The sequence below is a fragment of the Sipha flava genome, unplaced genomic scaffold, assembly GCF_003268045.1.
Source record: "Sipha flava isolate LNK unplaced genomic scaffold, YSA_version1 73_pilon_pilon, whole genome shotgun sequence".
NCBI lineage: Eukaryota > Metazoa > Arthropoda > Insecta > Hemiptera > Aphididae > Sipha > Sipha flava.
Window position 1 is genome coordinate 2,837,339 of NW_020273613.1, and position 20,902 is coordinate 2,858,240.

At 35.6% G+C, this 20,902-nt stretch overlaps 1 protein-coding gene across 1 annotated transcript in view; it reads left to right on the forward strand.

The window, feature by feature from the left end:
* Positions 1-2,433: 2,433 nt before the first annotated feature.
* Positions 2,434-20,902, forward strand: part of LOC112692324 (homeobox protein bagpipe-like) — a 93,553-nt gene continuing 75,084 nt past the window's right edge. The window contains exon 1 of the mRNA XM_025566955.1: positions 2,434-3,233. Coding sequence (XP_025422740.1) covers positions 2,966-3,233 — 268 coding nt within the window. The 5' untranslated portion in view covers positions 2,434-2,965. The remainder of the gene's footprint in view (positions 3,234-20,902) is intronic.

Below are 20,902 nucleotides of genomic sequence, written 5' to 3' on the forward strand. Positions count from 1 at the left end.
CGAAAACATTAATATAATTTTATTAATTAAATTGATTGTACAGTCCATACGATTTCCTACTAATTATGCACTTAATTTAAGTATAAAGGGATTTTCGAATGCTAAATATTCCTTGTGTGAGGCTGAAATAAAATCACGGCAACCCCGTCATCAATAAAATTCAAACATTTCATAAACCAAGGTCATAAAAATTCATACTGATTACGTACTAGATGTTGGCACAATTTTTTTTTTTTTTTGTAAATTTTCAATCAGGGCTACATGTACGTATGATGTACATAATAATATGTCCACGTTGTGTGCAATTATATTCCGATAATATTAGACGTAAACACCAAAACGTAATGAGCGATGTAGCCAAGACTGAAATAATATCATAATACAACATTAAATTTGGACGCGTTTAATACAAAATATATGTTAAAAATAATTTCATTGTCAAGTGAACACACTCGCGTGTCCAGTATACAATACGAGTATAATATTAATTATACGGTTAGTGGACATAATTAGCGAACAAACCGATGTTACGCTAAAGTGTATAAACACAACAAATGTCGAGTAACTCAATATCAAATAGTATTACACTAAAATAAAAAATAACAACACTAAAACCTCTTTTTAATATTAAAAAATATGTTACCGAAATGCGTTGAGCCCGAACAAAAATTCGTCCGTGCGTGCTCATTGTCAATTCTTAGATATAAAATAATGAAGCTATCCGATCCGGAATATATGCATATACTGAAATGCAAGTGCAATGTTACACGTAAATCGTAAATTTGTCTGCTGTGTAAGAGTGAACGGGACGCGCATCAGTTATGTGATCGGTGAAATTTATCGGATTTTGAACAACAAATCGTGTTGAAAACCAATCGCGAGTTCAATAACTAAAATGATAACAATACGTGTTGCGGTAATCGAACAGTTATTAACGGCCGGATTTCTAACTAAAATCATCCAATGATTGCGGTTGTGGATCACGACCGTATTAATTTTTTATTATACATCATATAGTACGTGGACAAAAATGGTGTATGAATACTTTTTATTTTCTGTGATCGTGTTATAATTTTTACTGAAAATTCACTGATTTTTCGTCATATCCGAAAGACGCGTGTTACAGCGTATTAAAATAATTCGCTGAACAAAGATTATGCGCTGCAGGAATAAGGTTTATTAAAGGATTATAAATCGGCAAAATCAAATCCTTCAAACTCGTCTCGCTAATCATCTGACAAATACCTCTGCGTTTAATACTGTCTCCTTTTACGTTTCGCATGCCATCACTAAAAATTTAGCAAACGAGTGGCCAAAAAGAATAATATCTCATCAGTAACAAGTCATGACGAAAGCTAATGTGGATACCGATGTTTAAACTTGAATTTTTATTTTTGTACACACTTAAATTATTAATAAATACACAGTTAATAAATGTTTACGTTTCGTCGACGTTTTATCTCATTGCACATGTGTTCTGGTAAGCTTAGTGTTGTTTATTCGATTAATTACAAACCATGCACGTACTTAACGCGGGCGCAGTTAATATCGTAAAACGGGAAATAAAGCGATTCGGCACGCGTACAAAATTATTAGGCGCGTCGCTACGACGAAAATACGGAGGGGTGCGCGCGTTCAGAGCGGCGAATATATATTAATTACAGCGTTCGCGCGTGTGTCATCCAATACGGTCCATCGTGCGCGTGATCGCGAGGCGGAAGCAGGGGCGGCTCCTGAGCCTAGGTTAGGGGGAGAGGAGGGCAAGTTATAATTTTATAAAATCTTATAACAAAAAGAAAACAACAATTTAGTCCATACAGAAATGTGTGCTACGCAGTTCATTTTTCGATAATGATAATGATAATAATATCATAGTGCACACCATAGTATATTTTATATTAATATAGTTTATTTATAGCCTTTATACTTTAGATAGCAGGTAGATCGTGTACACCGTCATACCTCTATGGCTCTATCTAAATACTTAGGCGTGTCCTATAATAGTCCATATTATAATATGCATTTTTTGTTAACAATATACATTTTTTTATAAATACGGTACGGGCTTGGGGGGGGCAGCCCCTAGCTCTCCCTTGGGGCCGCTCTTGGACGGAAGCTGCAAACGCACTTGTGTTCGTAACGTAATTAGTGTTGTGCGCGCGCGAGACGAAGAGAAAGAAAAACGTCTGCGCGCAACAAACGGTAAAGGAAAAATGTGTCTACGCGATATGAGATCGAGAGAGAAAGCACATTCCCGTGTATAATACGTGTAACGCGTCGAAAAGTAATTTAAGGTGGACCGTTTAGCTTTCAACAAGCGGCGGTGGCGGCAACGGCAACGGACCCTATAAAAAGGGTGGGGACGGCGCTAGGCGGCTGCAGTGGTGGCGGAGAGGAGCGCACGCCCCGCGCACCCGTTCAGTAGCTGTTAAACTCGCATTACAGTCACGTTTATAGTCGTCGGCCGACCGTCCGTACGTACGTATTAAACACGCGCGCGCACTTCGTCGTCGTCGCCGTGGCCGGTACGCTCTCTTCTTTCTGTTCGCGAGTGTTTTACGATTATTTGTTTTTATTATTATTATTTTCTACTCCTCCCACCCGTTGCGCGAGTACCCGTATCGTCGTGCGTGCACGTGTGCGTTGTGTTTCGTTTTTAGCCGTCTCGCGGGTCCGTTGTTTAATTTTTTTTTTTTTTTTGTTTCTTACCAGTCGCGTCCTAATACCGACGTGACCGTTTTTTTATCCGTTGTCGTCTCTCGATCTTCCTCCGATATCGTCCGCGTGTGCGAGTATCCGCAAACCGTATTCCGGCCGTGACACTCGGATATTATCGTCGAACACGTTTCGGTCGTCGCCCATCGGCACCCGGCGGGACCGTGGCGCGCGCGCAGTGCGCGAGAGATGCGTCGCCGCCATCCGTCCGTCGTCGTTCGCTGCACCGGTGCACCGCGATCCGTGTGAAATGTTGATGATGATGGACTGCAGCAACAGGAAACCGCCGGTGGACCTGTCCGGCGTCGTGGTCGCGGCCGTGTCGTCGCCGGAGCCGGCGGTGGCCGGAACGTGGCACCCTCACGTGTACGGCAACCCCCCCAGGTCGCCCACGGCCCACAGCATTGCTGACATCCTGGGATGGACCAAAGCCGGCCCGGACGAACAGCCGTTGAACCTGTCCAAGACCCGGCCGCCCAACGGCACCGTGTTGGACCTGACGAAAATCAAACGCAAAGGTGAGTTCCACCCACCACTGCGTTACCTTTTTCGATCCGAAAATACTCGGCAATTTTAACGTGAAAGTACACCGATCGCGACGTCGACGTGTTTCGCGTACGTCGATTTATACATACGTTAGCGATCTGTTGATTTGACATAATATCTTTAACGAGGAGGTCTTTATTTTTTTTTCATTCAAGCCACCTTAGGAAAAATAATCTACCGTGTCTTCTTAACTCAACGGTCAAGTTTGACCCGTGTTACACGATAATTGCTCGCATTTTGAATACTTGAACGTTCAAATACTTCAAAGTGTTTTAGACGAACGTTTCACTCCGATCCTCGCGAGAGGCACACCTCATGGTTCGGAAACCTGTGCGTAGTATACGTAGCGTAAATAGTACAATACGTCTACGCTATAATAAACGTTTTGTTGCTGTACGTATTAAGCAGCGGATTACTGATCTTTTCGCACGTTTCGTACACCAAACGTATTACGATATTATGATATTGCAGCGTATTCGTGTTCAATGTTAGTACACGTACCAATAATAAGTATTCCGTGAACTTCTTTTCCGTTCTCGCGCGCTCAATCGCGTTACCGTGACGCGGGAGTTTTGTTTCTCGCGCGCATTGAACGCGCGTCCTCCACTTCTCCGTCTATTACTACGGTACGGCGTTTTATTTTTTGTTATATCACCTTGACAGTTTTAATCTCATGGTTTTTTCGTCCGCACTACAAATCTCGAAGACGCGGCGCCACGTTCTGCGCTCGCAAAACAATTGACGAGTAATCGTTGAACGGATTATAATAGATTATATATATAAAGATATACATCGTTATAATATGTAAAGCGACGTGTGCGAATGTTTCCGATGATGGTCTCTTCCGTCGTTTCCTTTCGCTCCGCCCGTCTACTGCAAAGTAACACCAATTAATCTCGAATTCGTTATTGCACGGCTGTTGCGCACTCGCGTTACGATATTGTACACAATATACAATATATATGGAATATTTGTCCGCGTATATATATATACGTATAATTATTCATATTGTATAAGTCTCGGTTTTTTCTTCGCGTCCGAAACGAGTGGTGACCAACCGTCAGGAATGAGTTCGTCGAACATTTACGACCGCCGCCGAATCGATGTCGTTGTTTTTTTTACGACGGCGATTATTTTATATTTATTTTTTTCCGTTTCGCTCTAGCTGGCCTCAATAAATCGTCGAACGATGTTAATTAACCTCGTGTTATGTACGCACGCGGCGGTAAACAATAGACGCGGTTTTTTTTTTTTTTAATTTTCCACTCGGCACCGTTTAATATCTTTCGGTTATATGTACCTTTAAAGGTGGTACTCGATTACGAAATAAAAAGATAATCGACAAACGATTTTTACGAACGCGGGCACGCACTCACCGTTCTTGTTAGCAGCGGCGGCCGTGTGTTTTCGATTACGCGTTGACGTCTTAATGTCGTTTCAGGCGGCGAGTGGAGTCGTTTCAGGTGCGGTGCAGACGTGGCGGGCGATAATAACGAGAAATTAAAAAAAAAAATAAAAATTAAAAAAAACCAGTACAACTGTAAGCGCATTACTGTAAGCCTATTACTGGTACGCCATGTGTGTATAAATAATATATATACCCATACGTAACTGCATTCGTTTAAATCAGTGGTTTTCAACCTGAGGGTCACGACCCCCTCGGGGGTCGCCAAAAGTAATGGATGAATTTATTTTTCCGTATTATTTAAAAAAAACAAAGTAAATTAATCAAAATTGTTTATCATGCAAATATTTTATCGGTTAATTAAATCAAATTTTTATGAGTAAAACAACGTTTTTTTTTTTTAAGGGGTCGCAAAATAGAGGGGTGGCATTCCGAAAAAGTTTGAAAACCACTGGTTTAAATAATATGCGTATCAAACTGTTCTCGATTTACGCTCGGAAAGAATTCGCTTAGTAATTTATTACCATATACGCGCACACGTGTATGAGTAGACGCTGGGATAATCATCGTCGTCATGTACTCGAGACCCGGTTCGCAGACGACCAAAACCCATCGCGTAACGCTGTGGCACGCGCACCTGCACCCGTATGGCCCTGCGCGTTGGATCCGGTGTAATAATTTCCGCGTAGACCGCACATGTGCAATATATTATACGGTATACGGGAGACGCGCAGGTCAAATGTGCGGAAAATAATAAATTACGGACGCTCGTTCGCAGTGATGTGGTGTGCGCTTGAGGCAGAAGAGGAAAAGGCTTTCCCGCAGAGGACTCGAACGACGCGGCAATACTGTTGCTGTAGGCTACTGCTAGAAAGAGGTAAACGTTGTTACATCCTCCCCCTCTATTCGTTATATAATCGATCGGTACCCCTTCTTGCCCTGTAATTGGACGTCGAGCCGTATAATTGATAATTGCCCGGCTTGTTTGCGTCCACACCGTACTCACGTTTCGTATACCACGCCACGTTTTCATCTCTATTTTGACCATCCGTACATTTTTTTGATTTAAATACTATTCATTATAACGCGTATGTATTAAATATTAAGAACCTACGGATAAATCCCGTCATCCCGTTGTCGATCCACGCAAGTGATACGAAAAATACCGACATTTTATTTGTATTCACAACCGGTTCGGGTTGTTCGGAAACGTTGTTCAATATATTTTATTATTTTTTTTCATTTGCCGAAAACAAAAGGTCCGTTTTCGATTGTCAGAATAAAAAAAAACATGTTTTTCTCGTGCACACGCGCAGGTAGTCGTCGTTGTCGTATATTGTAGGTATATTAGGACAGTGAAAAGAAATTTCGAAGAAACGTGAAAAAATACGCACACGCACATGATTTTACACTGCAGGTTTTCAGTCGTTTGTTTTATTATTATTTTTTTTTTACCAATCAACCGGATGTCGGTCCACGGTTTACTGTTGTCGTCAAACGCGTGTATAATTGATACATTTCAAATGGAGTTGATTCATCGAATAAAAAATTTACTATTATTTATCCGTTTGGAGAATGAGTAAAATACATATTTTATGAATACGTATGTCTCATTATCCATCATTCTACATTGATTAATGTTTATTTGTTTAGCGCCATGTTGGTAAATAATTTCGCAGTCAAAGATTTGAAAACATGTATGCAAAATAATGAGCATCATTTTTTATCACCCACTATATTTTTAATTACTCTGTTAAAAAATAAATGCTGGCACCTTGAATTATCACAGTGAAAAACTCGCCAAATTAGTGACATTATTGGGAAAGACTAAAACAATCCAATTGTGTAATTTTAATTTGGCCACTCAAATGTTTTACAAATTTGAAAATATAAAAACAATTAAACTACGGAGGTTCGACGTTCTCTTGAGAATTATGGAAAATTGTGTAATTTCAAGTCTCCTATAACGGTTTAATGTTCATTAAATTGTGTTATTACTTTATTTATTCCAATTATGACTAATCGAAATTAAATGTAACATATCTGTGACCGTAATAATCATAAAAGCGGTATATTTCTAAGAATATGATTGGTGAACTTTACACAGTCACGATTCGTATGTAGTAGTGATATTACGATTTTGATTAAATTTGAAGCTAAAGATTTCCTATTGCTTCGAAATCAAACGACTTCGCATGGTCACCGCTGTTGCATGTGTAACGAACGTTTGGAAAAGTGTACTAACGTCGTTCTTTCGCGGTATACATTAAAATAGTTGTCGTTTGTGTAATTACATACATTCGGAACATTCGAAAAAGCATGTTCGACTGCAGCTAACCTTTAATTATTATTAATTATTAATTACTATCGTTTTTTCGATCACTACTGTGCATTTTTTATCTCTGTCGGGTAAACACGTGTACGCGAAAATATATATTGTACGATTTTTACTTCTGTTTCCGAGAATGTCACATTTTATTAGTTTTAAAAAAATAATACGCTGTCTGTGTGCAATACACGTTTTTTATTCATCACATTTTTTTTGTCTCATCTAGTAGATATTTTCTACCTACTATGTTGTCAGTCGTATATACCATGAAATCACGTTTGTTAAAATATTTCAATGAGTCATAATTTGTTTTTAATACACGCAGTATTATTGCACGTGTATTATTCACTCACGATACATTTTTCGACGAATCGCTCTCGCAAATCAAGTTAAATTTTAATATTATTTCTTTGTGAATTCTAATATCAATTTTAAGCCACTTCTTCTTACCGTATGATTCACACTGTTTTATACGTACCTTTACCTGGTTTCCCGGGAGCGTAGCTAGGTATTTCAAAAGGGGGGTGTTATTCAAAATTATACACAATAAAATAATTACTTTACGTATAATTTATTATACAAGCATACAAACACATTATTACATTACTCATGAATATATATTCATGTGTAATTCACTATTCTATTTAAATATTTTAATAACATTTCAAATGTACATTTTTATCGTATGTACCTTATTTACATCGCGTATGATACAATACAAAACTACGGCTTTGGTTTATTAGACAAAACGATGTAATGAGAAGCCGGATCCTGACATTACATTATTGTTATGTATATATTTCGAAATGATAAATATGTTTTCATCACGGTTTATGAAGATTTTTTACCTTTATAGAACTTAAGCATAACATGGTTAAAGAGGGGGGTGGTGTTACTATACCTGTAGCACCCCTTCCTGGCTACGCGCTTACGGTGTCCTAATTATTGTTATTGTGTTAAATACTTATACATGTTCAAATCGTTTTCAAATTTTTTAAGAAAAAACAAATATATAACTCTTGACAATTAACGTATGCGTCAAACAAAAAAAAGAATCTCGATAGTGAGAACTAAAATACAAATATCACAGTTGTTTCCAATGTTATAATATTATTGTCCCACGCTCTTATCCGCTGTAGTGTAAACACCGCGTATTGCTGGAACAATTATAAATTGTTAAACGCTTGCTTTTGTTATCATTATTACATTTTGTTATGTAACTATATACTGTATTATATGCACATACGTGCACATGTGTATATTTTTTTTTATTGACAGCGATTGAAATCGATTACTTCAAAGGGGTGACGAGGGATGTATGCACACATATATATTAAGCTTGGAGAATCGATATAGTCGTCATACACAAAAAAAAGAGAGCCCTTTACTGTTGTCCGTACCGGTACACGCAGAACTCATGGTTTTATTGAATCAGTATAATATATACGTATACACAAATTTATAAATATATATACATATATAAATTCTAAAGCGAATTAATTAACGACCGACTGTCAAATTTTCTCCATATTATTATCATTTATTATTGTACTTACTACAGCGTATTGCGACCAATGAAACTGAAAGTAATAATAATAAAAATAATATATAGTACCTATATAAGGTTAGCGCACAATAATATCATCTCGCCGATGGGCCTTAGCTATTGAAGTTTCATTTTATGTTATTGAACGTTTTGCGCCGTTGTCGTTATGTATTCTTCTTCCCAGCATAATACAATAAACAAACAAAGGGGCTGCTGTCGGTAATTTGTTTCGCCGCGGTAATCCTTTTTTCCTGTTGCCGAACACTACGAGCTCGCGCTTGTACATATATATGTATATTCCGTCGGATAACAGAGCGGGGACTGTTGTTCGTGTGTTATGTACGTATCTGTAAGTATATATCTTCCGTTGGTCATGCGAGCACAAATCCATATTTGTTCTGCGCGTTGTACAAATAATGCGTATAATATATGAACGTGTACAAGCGCCAACAATAACGTCAGGTAGGGAGAGAAAGAGATATATATTAATACATTACACTTATATTAAAAAGCTGACGGGTCCCAGTCAAACGTTCTGGCGTGTGCGCCTCGTGGCAGGTGTAACCTCCGAAACGGTGACGGCGACGTTTCGATTTTCGTTTTAGGAAATATTTACATTGAATATCTTTTTTCTGATCCCCTCTGGTTTCCAACGTTCTATTGTGATTATGGGATCGCAAAACAATTCAGCGTTCCAAACGTTTCCCTACAATTTACCCCATATTCTATAGGAAATATTTTACTTTGAAATCAAAATTTAACCATCAGCTTCAAATTGCGGATAAGCACGTCTAACGACGAATCGATGATGTTTACGCCGCGTGACGTTGGTGTTTTGTCTGTAGACAAAAATTACGGACGAATCCGGTCAATTCGAAGGCAGTGGTTTCCATTATAGCCGTTTGTTTAATATTAAAAATAAAACTCGCTTACACGCTATCGTATATGTTAATGGAAATCGTGTGCAGGTGCTCTAATTATAGTGAGAAAACACTCCAAAACTACAAAATCTATTAAAATATTGACCTTTAAATTAGAAAAAGCCATCCATTGATCGCACTTGATTAGCTATTTTCGATAACTATAAAAACAATCGTGTTTTAAAGTAATTTTTCATGTTTATTATCATAATATATGCACAGATAACTAACTTAACTCAGCATATCGAGTGCTATTTACGTTTAATTATTTTTGAGGGATCACCATGAAATGTGTTTGATGATAGATTTAATGAGGATATTTGAAATGTCCAGGAGTCGTTCATGATAGCAATTTCAGTAGAACGGGATATTTCACTTACCATGGGTCTTAGGTCGGTCTATGATGTGACGCGTCACGGCGACTGTGATTAATCGGAGTAAATTGGATTGGAGTTTTTGAATTATTTGTAAATCTATTTTTGTGGCCCTCCCCGAACAACATTTAAATTTTTATTAGTTCGTGGTACAGATAATGGTATTTCTACGAGCTGCGAGTGGTGAAAATAAATATATTTTTCAAATAAAATATATTAACTTGAAAAAAAAACCCAGATGAACATAACATTGCCGTCACATGGCTCTTGATCGAATAAAATTATTCGGTGAAACAAAAATTATTACTCGATTAACTATTGTAACATAGCGGTTAGACAGTCATAATAACAATAAAAAAGCCATTACTGTTTAATCGATAGCGAATCTATCGTTGTGGACTGAATTATTATTATTTCTTATATTACAACATATACTACTATTTTATATGTATACACGTCGTTTTACGAGAGTATTTGTTTTTTAAATGAGTAGTACACCTGTCCCTGCAGCAGCAGCCGAATTTACTCTCAAAACGACATTGGACATTGGTATAGTAAATTGATTGCGTTAGTGTGATTGCCCATTGGCGCCATGTTATGTTTTTTTTTATTTTTTTTTTAATGTGTATTAAACACTATCCAATATAGAATTGTTAACGTGTGTTACATTATAATAATAAACAGTAATACAGTATTATTTTAATTGTATTACGCAGCGTACGGTTTTACCCTAGAAAATGTTTGAATGATTGTGTACAGCATAAAGTTATTTTATTCAAACACGAAGTGCATTACACCATTTAATCCGAATATATTTTTTTCCAAAATTAAAAATCGATTACGGACGTTGCACGCTATTGTTGTTTTGAAATGCGATTGCTAGGTGCAGCGTGTGCGCTACGCAGCCGTTACGGTCCGCAGATTCGTACACAAATACGCGGGCATATTATAATGTAAGCGGTTTAAATGGATTCCTGATGTTAACTCTCTCCCATTCAACCCTCTCTCTCTCTCACTCTTATTCTGTATTTCTCCTCTCAGAAGGGCATGGGTCTGGTCAATGAATTGCTCGTTTATGCGGAACAGTTATTTGCGTTTATACACCTAAAGAGGACTATTTTTATAAACGCTAAACGTACTATTATTATTATTATTATTGTTTTTGTACGGTATAGGATTTCCGAGAACGTTTTTTTACTCGTTTCGTTTTTTTTGTTTCGTCGCATTGGCCGCAGGACAAAACTGTAATAACGTGTACACGTTTTTAATATTATCCTATTCTACTATGTTCGCATATAATGTACACTAAAAATATATTTATAGATATAAATGTGATCAGTTTATTCCACAAATCGTATCATGCATACTTATTATGTGATGGTACAACCTATAAATCTAAATTAATATTTTTAACACACAAATGTTGTATTTTTTTCTTCTCATTCGTCCACAATAATGATGTTATTTATTTTTATATTTTTTTGACGGACGTCGTTATTATATCACATACATTACTTAGTTATTTAATAGAACGCGAATTCCCATACATATGTATATTGAATGATTTATTTTTTTTTATTTTTTTTTTTGTATATGGTTTTGATTTCAAAAATTGCTGAATTCGACTGTTTGAAATAAAATCCATTTATGATTTATACATGTCGCTGTTATTTACTCAGCGCGTTTAAAAAACAATGGAATCGTTCAGTTTTATCGTTACTTCTCGTACTCTGCCAGCACACGAGTACACATGATCAATACCGTGTATTGTACGGCCAACAGACTGCAGTTTAAACTGTATAGGACGTGTAATATATAGTATTATGTACAATATACATGCATTATTTCATATATGAAATATTTCAATAGTAAATAATAATAACAGCATAATCGGTGTAAAGGATGACAAGAAATTGGTAATTAAAAATAATAACTGATATATATATATATATATATATATCTAAGTTATTATTTTTACATTGATATTACTATAGGTATTGTACACAATAAGAGAAAAATCGATCAGTTGAATGTTTTATTTATATCGCAATAGAAAATATATTTCGTTCCTACAGGAGCTCGACGATTAAACTTTGAATCTCGTTACCACATTTTGTAAGTAGTTTTTTTTTTTTTTTTTGAAGCATGTATCGTTGTGATACTTGAACGAATGAATTCTCATACCTGTATTTATTATATATACATCATTTGCTGATAATATTTACGTTATTCACGGTTTGTTAGTTTTAAGTGTACCGTTGGAAATTTAATTTACTAGTCGACCGTTTTCGTTCACAAATACCTGACATTCACGATAAATAATAGTACTTCTGTAAATAATAATTAAAAACGATTTCGATTATTATACCACTGTGGCTGGTTTGACGTCCATTCTTGATTTGTTAGAACGAAAAAAATTTAAACAATATTTATGTAAATGTAATTTAATTGAATCGAACACGCACTAGACGGGAAATGTTTATTCGCGTAACGAGAACGGAAAGAGTTCAAAGAGTGTTCTCTTCGTGTATTTATTGTTTAGTTTATTGTTTGCCGCAGCAACTACGCATTAAGCACATGAAATTATAATTTTTAATCGACGTAAGTATATACATCTGGACAGAGGTCAAACCAAACAAAATGTATTGTTTCATTATGACGTTTGACCGTGTGATTTCGCGATCGACATTAGTGTATATCACTCTGTGCGTGCGCGACCATATTGTACACTCGTAGAATACCGCACAAGGACTAGCTGAGTATTGTAGTACAAATCGAATCGATAGTGCGTTCAGAGAATCAATAACACGCGAAATCGATTAATATTTGCAGTATGTTAACGTAAATATTGTAGTATATAGAGAGATGGCTTGTAGGAATTATATTCTAGGCCAGCGGTTCCTAACTGTCAGGTACATCTCCCTTGGGAATCGCAAGCAATTGTTAGGGAGGTGTAAGGCAAACATTTACATTGTATATTGCACTACCATATATTTATTATTTGATCGACAATAATTTGCTTTCGTTAAAATAATAAAAAAAAATGTTTTATTGGGACGCGTGAATAATTTTTTTTTTTGGTTTTGGGGATGCGTGGACCAAAAAATGTTGGAAACCGCTGCTCTACGCGTAATATTCGTACAGCGTACGCAGAAGGAAGTTATCGCGGCGACGTCTGCGAATTAGGTGCGTTACCCCAGCACCCGCACTTTCGAAATCATGAATTGTAATCAAGCAGTATTATGTAATTTATTTTGTACAATCGAATTATCTATTATTTTTAATCGACCGATTCGCATTGAACGACGATAAACGTAACGACAACTAGTTAACCAAAATACGACATACCAATACAAGTCTTAAAATCGTAATGGATGCGTATCGAGTGCATGCATACTTATGAACAGTACACATAATGAATAGAAAGTACCTTTGTGAGTTCAAGGTATGTGATTTCCGAACAGATTCTCACAGAGTTCCTAAATATACTAAATATACTAAATAACAACTTATCCGTTGCATATCATTTACACGTTTTTCATGTACGTATATATGTGTGTGTGTGTTCGCACTGTACACTCGACGAATTGTTGCATTTCGTGAAGAAGTCGATCACCTTTGTGCGTTGTACTTTAATTCTTAACTGTGTATTTTTTCAACGCGATAGAAAGCTTAGAACTCTCTATTAAATCGGAAGAGCGTTTTTTGGTTAAACCCGGAAAAAAAATGCTAGAATAATTAAATTAATATAAATTAATCATCATAAACACATTGATGATCTTTTCGAGTAATAAAAGGATATCAAAACATTTTGGACAGGGATTATGCCCATCCCACGATTCCACATATTGTGATTATTGTCTTGAACGTTGTTTTCTTCTCAGGTATTTGGCAGTAATAATATACATTTAATATTCTTGTGTGCAATGTGTTGCAAAACGGCAGTAAAACGTTTGTAGCTGTGCGTGTATTCAATTGTATCATCGTACGATGCGGTATAGTAAGAGAGCAAGAAAAATGTATGCCGTGATTATAACGAAATAATCATTGTGTACCAGTTTAATTTATAGATAAACTAACGATTTGTTTATCTAATTAATTAATTTAACTGTCAATCCAACTTGAACTAAAATTAATTATTAATTCGTTCATGATATGTGTATTAAGTGTATTTGTACACTTATAATCCTGACATATATTTTCATATTTTGCCACATTTCCGCATCGTCAAATTTGTCGTATACGTGCACCACTCTTTCCTATACGAATTAAAAATCAAACCAGAAAAACACCGGAAAAAAATTAATTCGAAAATGCACGTCCAACAAAATACTTTCGGTGTTGCGAAACCAGATAAGTTTTTCATGTAATTCATTTCACGTGAGAAATCGGATGCGATAAGATTGAGAACTGGTTCACGGTTGCCAATAATTATCGTCGTTGACGATAATTTGATATTTTGTAACGGAATGCGTAACTACGGACGACGAGGGGACGAAATTAGTTGTAAAGATAAAATTTTATGCATTTCAGTCCGTCGCGAATTGTGTCTCAAAACGTTCGTGTACATCGTGGGCTCCGCAACACATTTTCAATAGGATTCTGTTCAATAGGGTCGGCGCAGTGAACAAGACGTATGCACGAAATACTTGTACGCAGTTTTTTACGCGATGATCGTTTTAGATTCTGTGAGAAAAAAAAATGAAAATAAAAAAAAACGATTTGATGAATCACATGGAAGTAAAAACAACTATGCATGTGTACGTTTACATAACGTACGATGTACATGACGGAGTGTTAATATACGTGTGTTCCGTTCGTTCGTTGGCAATTATGTGTATTAAATATTTAAATATTAAAAAAACGGTGAGAACAAAAATAAAACGATAAATGGTGAAAAACAAAAATCGTTACAATTCGTATATTAGCTATGTGTAATAACTGATGATGGACAAAGACGACGACGACGACTAACTACTACGTGCGTTTAGAAAAAAAAAAAAAAAAACCGTACACATCGTATCATCTCTTAGTCGTTCGGAGAAGAAAGTGGACGCGTTTTGTGCACCGGAAATCGGTATTATTATCGTTATTATAATGTACAATATGCAAATGTACAACACGATATATGTAAGAGCGGTTGACGAAATCTTTATGTTGCCTGTTAGGATATCGTATGTAGTACACATGTACTTAAACAGCGGTGACGACGGCCATTAACGTAAAACGGAGAGTAATCATAGTAATAGTCTATTGTGGTGTGACGTCATCGACGGTAGCAGTAGTTGTTTTTTACGTTATTATTTATTATTATTATTATTGCCGTACGGCGAACTGTTTGCACAATACTAATGGGCACACGTGCGCGCCCGCAAAGAAGAGAAACCGCCGCCGTTCGTTTTTTTTTTTTTTCGGACTCTTGAATATTTACATTATTTTCATTTCATCATTTCCACTCGTAATGGTTTCCTTTCGCCGCCGTTTGTTGTTTTATTTGCACGTATTTATTGTAATGGGTCTATCGAATATCATGTACTCCGCTCGCGTGTAAGGGTGTGTGGTAAAGACGTTTTATTTATTCCATTCGAATGTATTGTAATACTATACACTTTGCGGTCTTTTTTCGCGGTGGTAATTTAAACATTTACATTTTTCCCTCCGCACACCACGCGTATAATTATGTGTGTATATGTACTCACACGTGTGCATTTATCAGGATCAATTTCGATTTATGGGCCACGACGTCGTCCTCGATGTTGTCGTCAATTCCTATTCAGGCAAACATACGTCGACGGTGGTTTTTTACCCCAATTCACTGACCATTATTTTATAAATATGAACGCGCGTCGTGTTGTGGCGTTAAGATGTCTTATTGCGGTGTACTTGCGTATCGATGAAATATATCACTGTCCTCCTCCTCTTCGAACAACCGAGTCCACATTCTCTATATCCGCCAACCTAGGGATAGTGGCTATTTTTTTTTATCATTTAAGATATTTTCTAAACACGATCTTTCTTCTCGTTAACCGTAATAACTAACTAATCTAATATTGTGATTAAATAAATTTAATAATGTTTCGTAAACACGTAAATAAAATCGTAGGCATTAGTAGAAACCATAATAGAGACGCAAGATACTTTAGTCGGCTGTCTTAACTATAAAAATATTTAATGTTTTATTCTTGAATTTAAATTTATCCCAAAGAGTACAAATTGAAATTAACAAAACCGTTTGTAATTTTTACGACTTCATAAACGCTCGGCATAATACTATTTTTATGGTAACGGTAGTAGGTATAAACCTATCCTCGGAACTGAAAGACATAAAATACGAAAAGATAAGAGCCGACTAAAATAGTATAATGTATTATGTAATGCTCTTTTAAACTTTAAAAACCCTATAAAATTGATTTAGTAGATTCACGCCTAGGAAGGAATTTTATATCGCTATCCATGTGACGCGTCGTCCAAATTTTACTATCATATTATAATTTATTAGCCATAACTAATCACATCTTCAAGTTTTTATTATTTTTCATTCAGTTTCAACAGTAAATTTATTAAAATCAACAATTTCGATTCTTCAATAATCTTCATAGCAACACGTCGTTCAGTTTTTCCTGCAATTTTGTTAGTGTTAATTGCTATCCTTATTCTTAAGTTTTCTTCAATTACATTGTTTAAATAGCAATAGTAAATATACAATTATATTTTATGGTTTTATCGCAAATTAATTGTAGTTACAATAATTAATATTGTATAATATAAAACATTTTACATAACACTTGACCTATCATTTATAAGCTACGCGCATCGATGCAGTTATATAATTATTCATTAACGTAAATTGTTACTCATTTATAATTATTAGTTAGCAGTTTTTAATATTTATAAGCAATTATTTTATTTATCCTTTTTAAAACCATTAATGAAAAATCATTCATTGTATTAAAATTTTTATTTTTTCATTCATTGCGAATAAATCATTACAGAACATTACTAATTTGTTTTAATTATAATTACTCAGCTATATCCTATCGAAATGAATTAATGTAGAACAAATATTTATTTAAGTTTTACTTAAATACGATTAACTAAACTGCGACAACTCATGCGAAATAGTGTCTTCAAGTTATATTTGTACTTGAAATTCGAGAAACCGAAAATGCACTGTTGTACGGGAAAATAATAAAATTTTAAAATAAATTCTAATTAAAGAGCGATCACTACGACCAATCATTACGTTATAAAAAGAGGAACTTTTTTTTTATGATAACGTTCCATTATTAGCATGTCACGATTTAACGCGAAAAACATATAATTGAAAATAACATAATCAACTATCAAGTTTTTATTAGATTAGTTAACAAACTACGAGCCATTAGCCACTTGAAGTTTTTGCGAAAGAAAGTGAAAATAAACGAGGCGGTTTTAAATAATTATCCTCGCTGCACCGTTTAATTCTTTTAATCTCTGCATGCCAACTTTAAATAATAATTATTGTATTAAATTAACTCTGATTTCTGAAAATGTAACTTATAAAATTACGTCTTTTTTAAACTAATTTCAAAAAAAAATGTATTTATATAAACACGAGCATGTTTTGTGCGTATAATATGTATACACATTATATGAAGTATTTCTTCGCGCGCACTTTGTTATATAACGATATTTTTGTTTTATATTGAATACAATTTAAACATAAACTAAAGTCAATAATGATATAAAAATGTTTATGAAAAAAAAAAAAAATTACGAACAGTGCTATGTAAATTGCACAGAAATAAATTGACATTGGTTAAAGTAATATTTGCTAATAACGACAAAGCAGCTTTGTCGTTGCGACACAGCTTTAAAACAGTTTACAAACTTAAAATCATACCGCCGAGAACGAGAGAATATCAAAATATGTTTACATAAATAATAAAGTGATCGATTAAAAACATTGGATGGTAGGGACGCTGAGTGCCGTCGCGTATAACGAATTAATGTAGTGCGTTAAGAGTTAATGTGTTTGCTTCTGATTATGACTTATTTATTACCGACGTTTGTTGCTTTTACGATACCGTTTATAGTTAAAGACAACAATAATATTAATAATAAACAATTACACGAAGATCGATCGTCGCGTAAGTAAAAAAATAAAGAATTTCGTTTTTTGCCGAAATCGTTGCGGTGGATATTTCGCCGTCCGCCGTCGCTTTTTATATCCATATAGTATTCTATAGTTACTGTTCGGTTTCGGCATCATCAATTGCTATTCGCACCGAATAATTTTTCGTCGAACTAATTAATAATGAATACGTGGAGTGATTCATACACGTACCGAACAACGATTGTTCGCGCATATGTGATTGTATATATTTAAATACATTACGATATAATTTGTGCGCATTATATATGCACGATTATAGCTAGGTACGCGTTAACTGTGGCGCGGTGACATTTCCTTAATGTACTTATCTATATTTCGATTGCCAGTGCATGGCAAATGACGTTTTGATTTAGGCTGCGTCGCGTTAGAATACGGTACACGTAAACTTATATTTACAACAATCGCACACAATAATAATAATAATCGTTAATAAATATTTGCCTAGTGCATTTATGGACGCGTTGAGTTGTGTGAATTACTATGCGTCACCCGGTCGCGTTATGTTTGGTTGGGCCGAGCGATCACGACACGTACAATGCGCACACACGAGACAATAATATTTAATATAATATAGTACTGTACAAATAGGCATGATGGGCATCCGCACAAACTTTTTGTTCAGAACGCATTCGTCGTGCGATCGCGTTTTTGTCGACTATTTGGTTTCATTTAAAAAAAAAAAAAAAAAAGTGATAGAAGACCAATCATATTGTAGTACTTTATAATATATTATAACGAACGCTCTTGTTTCGAACTTTCGTGCCCTAAGAATGAAGGATTTTGTGCTTTTCAATAAAATTAGATAATAATATTTTATGTACACGCGGTTGGATAGTACGAAAAAAAAAAACAAAAATTAATCAATAAAATAAGTTAATCTAATAATTAGTGTACTACCAAAGGCATCGGTATATACATAGTATAAGGCTTACTAATACACTAGAGATAAGACGGTTTACGATATGATAATGTTGTAATATACATTATTTTTCACATTGATATTATCAGAAATACAATTGTAACACGAACGGTTGTGCATTATAATAAAACGTGGTTATAAAATGTTTTCACAATGTGAAACTGTTTGATGTGCCAAATGTTATTGCACAAGTGTATATTATAAATGAATCTATTCATCGTTTGCACATTCGATCAGCGTTTTTTTCTTCTACAATTGGACATTATATGTTACATTTACGTACTGCGATAAACAGTCGCGCATTCGGTGTCACTAAAATTAAAATCATCATAATAAACAGGGGTCCGATTCCCCTGACCGTTGTACCAAAAATAAAACTACTCCGAAGACCGGGAGTCATCATTGCAATAATAGTAACATTTATCCCGTTCTATTGTTTGTGGGCCGAGATGATTGCGATTCGTTTTATCATTGCCATTGTTGACGTGCTGTTGGGCTTCCAGAATAATCAATCGCACGCCTCGGCGTACCTGTAAATATTTCTTAAACGTTTACATACAGATTGCACAGCTCATAAGAACAAGGGAAGGTACTACGACGTGTTATATTATCGTTATTTTACGTACGTGCGTTGTTTTTCGTCCTCCGAGAAATATAAAGGAATTGATTGCGACCGCGAAGGAAATGTCGACGCGCAAAACTTCAAAGACATCTCTCTCTGCCGCGTTATTTCACGCCACACACGCGTCCATATTATACACTCCACTACTGTATAATGATTGTTAGACGTTTTTCGATGTGATTTTTTGGCTAGTCCCTTGGTTTTTCTTTTTTCCTTATTCTCAACATCGCCGTTGTCAGAGAGTTAAGACGTTAGCTCTCTATGCCTCTCAAATTTTGCGCAAATGCTCCTAAACGCACAACCGTCACCGAATCGCCATCGGTGAAACGAGATTAATTGAACGCTTTAATCTCGCGTGAAATCAACGGGGTGAAACAAAACAATAATCGTCGTTGACCGCGCACACTAAGTTAATACGTTTTACACACACGCGCGCGCGCTCAAAAACATAGGTTTTTCGTATATTATATATAAATTATTGTGATGATTCAAACACTCTCATCATGATTGTCCGAACGTCGCCAAGCGGACAGTGAACCGCAGAAATCGGTATACGCCGTCGCACAGTGGATTGCAGTACGATCGAAAAGATAACATTATTATTATTACACGCGTTGTATTATTTATATATCATAACGAACGCACATAGACGTAATCGTTCGATTATAATTACAAACGAATAGTAAAATCATCTTTAACCTAACCGCGGCGTGTGCGTACATTACAAGTGCCGGTTGCCAACGAATCGTTTAGCCGAGTCCGTGTGCTCGTGTGCACCTCTCGTGCATCGCGTGCCAACAAATTGAAAAATAAATTCTAATACTTCACTCTTTGTTATCGCAACGAGTGCTTTGTGCGCGAAACACTGTCGTCGTCCGTTATTGTCACCGATTGTCATCAAGTGTTTGTTGTTCGGCTACTATTGTCGAGAAAAAAATGACGTCATATTATGTATTTATTTCCTGTTTTTTTTCCGCTTTCATACGTACGTAATCCGTGTACAAAACATGCGAATTCTGATAATTATGTGTAGAGTTCAAAGCTTCGAATACCAATACCGATGTTGTTGCAACAATCATCGTAAAGCGATTCCCGCCAATGCCACCACCGCTCCGTTAAATGATTGTTATGTAATTATCGTTTTAATAGCTTAGCGCGTAACACCCGTACGTTTTTGTTCTGTATTAAAAAAATTCCTATTTAATATTTATATCTGTTTGGACGACCGGAAATCGTTTTAATATTTCGTGTTCCGAGAACTCGCCATGTTACGGTTATTCTATGTGCGCAAGTACGCGTACGCACGACCTATTTCATATTATTTATGTTTTTTTTTCTAATAAACTATTCTTATTTGCATGAAAGTATAAT